The sequence below is a fragment of the Poecilia latipinna genome, unplaced genomic scaffold (genome assembly GCF_001443285.1).
Source record: "Poecilia latipinna isolate Pla-1442-1.1 unplaced genomic scaffold, P_latipinna-1.0 Scaffold225, whole genome shotgun sequence".
NCBI classification, from domain to species: Eukaryota; Metazoa; Chordata; class Actinopteri; order Cyprinodontiformes; family Poeciliidae; genus Poecilia; species Poecilia latipinna.
In genome coordinates this window covers 144,611-149,120 of record NW_015112841.1, presented here as the reverse complement: position 1 = coordinate 149,120, position 4,510 = coordinate 144,611, and the positions used below count along the sequence as shown (strand labels likewise).

At 42.7% G+C, this 4,510-nt stretch overlaps 1 protein-coding gene across 1 annotated transcript in view; it reads left to right on the top strand.

Annotated features, from left to right (window-relative positions):
- The first annotated feature begins 1,213 nt into the window (after positions 1-1,213).
- kcnk4b (potassium channel, subfamily K, member 4b) overlaps positions 1,214-4,510 on the top strand; it is a 10,954-nt gene continuing 7,657 nt past the window's right edge. The window contains exons 1-2 of the mRNA XM_015031965.1: positions 1,214-1,368; positions 1,655-1,931. Coding sequence (XP_014887451.1) covers positions 1,743-1,931 — 189 coding nt within the window. The 5' untranslated portion in view covers positions 1,214-1,368; positions 1,655-1,742. The remainder of the gene's footprint in view (positions 1,369-1,654; positions 1,932-4,510) is intronic.

Here is a 4,510-nt window from a genome sequence, read left to right as displayed (position 1 = left end):
CCAAAAACTGCCTGACTTACACTGCCAAACCTCCATCCCAGCTCTCTCTTTAACTCCCTCTCTCGCTCTGTGTGTAAAGTCCGTTTGATTGAGCACCTTTTTCCCCCTCTCTGGTGTGCTCAGCACAACCCGACCGCGCTCCTTTTCTCACACACACTTGTCTGCATGCGGCTGCTTGAACTCCACGGGACGCCATCCCCGCCGCCGCACCTCTCGTTGGATTCCTGAGGATCCTTCGGGTCTGAGGTAAGCGCACATGCCTCAAAGCGTCCGCAGCATCTGCCAGGCTGAAACTTATGGATTCAAATGGACTCCCGAGTGGCAATAAAAGTGGATCGTTATGCAGGGCTGCGTTTGCGCTGCAGCAGCAGCAGCAGCAGCCCTGTTGGCACTTAACGCAGTGCATATTACACTTTCCTTCTGTCAAGTGTCTCGCAGCGTGCTTAGCATTCTGAGGTGTTTATTCGCTTGGCAATTTCACGTCGACTGGTCGCAGAGGAGCTCAGTTAAGCGTGTAAAAGTTTCAATTTTGACTCCAAATGTGTACCAGCATTATAAAAAAAATGTGACGACAAACAAGCATCATGTTGTGTTTTTAGTCATTTATATATGTATATATGACTGAGACGTGCTCATATTTAAGCGGGCAGTCCCTCTGTGCATTCCCAGCTGCTGTAAAACTGGTTAGAGTGCACGTCTGTTTAGCTGTCACTGTGTGGCAGTTTACTGCTCTAAGTTTTGGATGCAGACCAGAACAGATCTGCTGACTAAAGAGCTACAATCTCTGAACTTCAGGGAATTGTAGTGCTCCTTTATGCTGCTCCCCCGCCTCCCGCATGCAGTCCACTGCTTTTAGGATCGCATCTGGTAACCCAAGCCTTTCAGGATGATAACCAAATTAGAGCATCTCAAACTTTACTCAGCGTCTGAGCTTCTGATGACATTTAGCTGCTGCAGTTTAACTACGGTGGACTTGTGCAGAGTCACACATACTCTTGTTTTGGGGTTTAATAAAGTAGAGTGCTGTCTTGATCTGAGCCAACAGCGATCAGCGTCATCCCACCCAACCTGTTTCTTTCACATCTCTCTCCTCCGGCTGATGATAAAGAGCCAGGACCCCCCACCCCCCTCCCCACACACTCCTCAGAAAGCTCCACCTTGCTTCACTTTGCCACTAGTTATAGGGATGGGGAAAGTCTGGTTTGATTGGTGACATCAAGGTCTGAAGTGTGTCTTTCCCCGTGCAGTGTCCCCTTCCTTGGAGTGCGAGGGTGACGGGTTCCCCATCGACTACGGGTCCAGGGACACCATCATAAGAGCCGATGCAAAAAAGGAACGAAGGCGTGGGCAGATAAGGAGGGCCAACAGGTGAGTTTGATCCGTCTGTTGGGTTCACGACACGCATCGTGGACGTTTTATAAACAGACACACAATGGCCTCTGTTCAGAGTGTCACCAGGCAAGCCAGATGACAGATCCCCCCCCCCCATCTTCTTGTGTGTCAGCGGTACAGTAAAGCCCGGGCTGATTTAATGCCTGGTGCAGCTGATGTAACTGGACTGCCTGCTGCAGGCATGTTGGCAGTCAGGAGCCACTTTCAGACGCTGTGTGGTCAGAATAAAACCCGCGCGCTTCTGTGGTTGCTGATGTTTCAGCTGCAGCAGCTGGGATCGAGGCCCCGTCAGAGCTGAGGGCGGCAGAGAGAGGCACCAGGCTGAGTTCGGACTGAGCGGCGGCGCAGCCATGCGCTGCTCCACCCTGCTGTTGATCTTCACCATGGTACTCCTTTACTTGGTGATGGGAGCGCTGGTGTTTCGCTCCCTGGAGGCTCCGCTGGAGGAAAAAGAGCATGCGGTGCTGATGGACCAAACCCGGGCTTTCCTGTTCAACAACTCCTGCGTTGACCTGTACACCCTCAACGACTACGTGCAGGTAAAACTGGACCCGGCGAGGCGGGAGCCACTTGTTCTGTCACTTACAGATAATTTTTTTAATTTTTTTATTTTATTTCTTTTTCTACAAATCGCGTGACGTCGTGTCCGTGTACGTCACAAGACTGCTTCTGTTTAAGTCTTATTTCATTGTCATTTACAGCAGAAGTATTTAGCTTTGTTATCCTTTCAACTCAATTTTAGGATGTGTTGGATTGTATAGAAATCAGTTTTTTTATCTTAAGAAAAATTATTATACTTAGAATCATAAATATTCTCTATTTTAAATTTTAAAAACTATATTTTTTATGTTGCTGTTAAACTTTTAGTTGTTTCTGGGACTTGCTTAAATCATCCAACTTATATACAGCTTCATGTGAAATAAATTTGGAATATTTCATTGCAAAAAATGAATCATACAAATTGGCAAAAAATTTGATGGGAAGAAAAACAACAGAAAGTTAAAAAAAACTGCAGTAGTGTTTTGTTGAAACCTTTTGCTGATTCATTCAAGTTGAAGTGTTTTTAAATGAATTATCATTACATAAAGGTGTCTGTCAGGAGCAGGATACAAAAGGTTCCACAGTGTTATATATAGTTACATATATAGTGTGTGTGTGTGTGTGTATGGTCATCTGCCTTGTGTTGACCCGTGACTGGCAAACTGTCTCTGCCTTCGCCACTGGTGACACTAGATACTAGTGGCAGGTGTAACCATATCATTATCCTTAATAGGAAAAAATATTTTTTCACTGGTTGATTACTTCATTTATAACTAGTACTTTTTCATCAATATTAAGGCATTATTGGCTTACTTAGTTATTAACAAGTTAAGATTTTGTGTTTTTTCAGAGTGGAAAGCTGAAGATAAAGAAAGATTCTAGTTAGCATCACATTGAGTCTAAACATACATTCAAATCAACAAATACATGGACCTCAAAAGTGGAAATTCAACATTTTGGAATGGCCGACTAACAATAAGACCTGCATTTGATGGTCACCTGAAGAGGATTCTAGACAAAATATGTTGTAAAAGTTCAATAGATTAAAAATGTTTGAATAATTTACATATTTGCAGATGTTTACTCACTGGAGCGCTGCATCTCTATTTTGCGGATCTATAGAGACCCAGCTCTGTGTAGCAGTGTAGCGTTCCTGCATAACTCTACTAGATAACAGGTGGGATCTGAGCAGCTATGCGACACTGGTTTTGCTGCAGGGTGCGTTTAAGTACAGGAAAGTTGATCCACACATAGGCGGAGAATTTACACTGCTGGTTTGGCCACCGGGTTGTGATCCAAAGATACCTGTCCTCGCTTCAGAAAGAACATCGTAAATGACTGTTTTAGCTCGCTATGCTGTCTACATGTGCAATGGCTGACATTTGCAAAAAGGTTAACGCGATCGAAGGATGGAAGAGAAGTAACAAGTTTGTAAAGTATTTTAGAGAGAGATCAAATGAATGAAGAAGTATGAAGTCTAACATTAGAAGATGTCCATGTCTAGAGGGAAATTGAGATATGGCTCATCCAGTCATAGTAGGATGACCTTTGGTTCGGGTGTAAACCAGTAGGAAACATTACTCTTATGTTGTTTCTATGATAATTCATGGTTTCATATCAGCAGACTCAATTTCCTTTCCATTTCTGCTCTAAATTGCTCTGCTGTTCATAAAGGCTGTGGAGACGTTGGGTGATCTTAAAAGCTTTTGAGTCTTCAAAACATCACAGAGCAAAATGAAGCAAGAGCAGAGTAAGTATATCAACATACTAAGGAGGGAATAGGTCACAGCATCTTGTTCAAGCCTCTTTAACAAAACATTTCCATCAAATGTCTCTTAGACAAGCCAAAGACCAATTAGCTTGTCTGGCTAATTATAAATCACAACTCAAGCCAGTAATATTCACTCTTGCAAATAAAACCAAAGGAGGAGTGAAGTGGATCTCAGTAGATTCGATGTAAATGTCCGCATGGGATGAGACGTGTCCCATCCCAAAAGATTAATCACATTGGGAGTGTGTGACACCTTCCTGGAGGTGTGTGACGCCTTCGACTTGTCCTTTGCGTGTTAATGGTAAGAAGTATGCCTGATGTACCACAACACAGTGGTTCATCATTTGGTTTCTGTCTCAAATCCACCAACCATCTGTGATCAATACATTACACCCTTGAACCATTACATAGCTTTTGCCTCGCTTAGCAGTTTAGAGGTGTTCAGCAGCAGGTTGACTTCAACCTGTTTCTACACAGACAGGGCCAGAAGGTATCCCAGATTTGTGACATATACACACACGTCATGTCCATTAGCGCCTACAGTAAACATTAGATGTGTTTTTTTCAACGGACCCCCACAATCTTGGAAAAGTCTAGAATTGTCCCCCCTCAGAGAAATCATAAAATAAACCTTTGTATTTAAACAATAGCAAGATGAAAAGGCAATAGAAACAAAGAACGAATAAATCTGCCATACATTTAAGAAAAAAAATAAGAATGAAATTTTAGACGTTCATTCTTTTTTTTTTTTTTTTTTTTTTTAAAATTTTTATAAAAAAGTATTTTTTTTTTTGGGAAAAAAAAAAA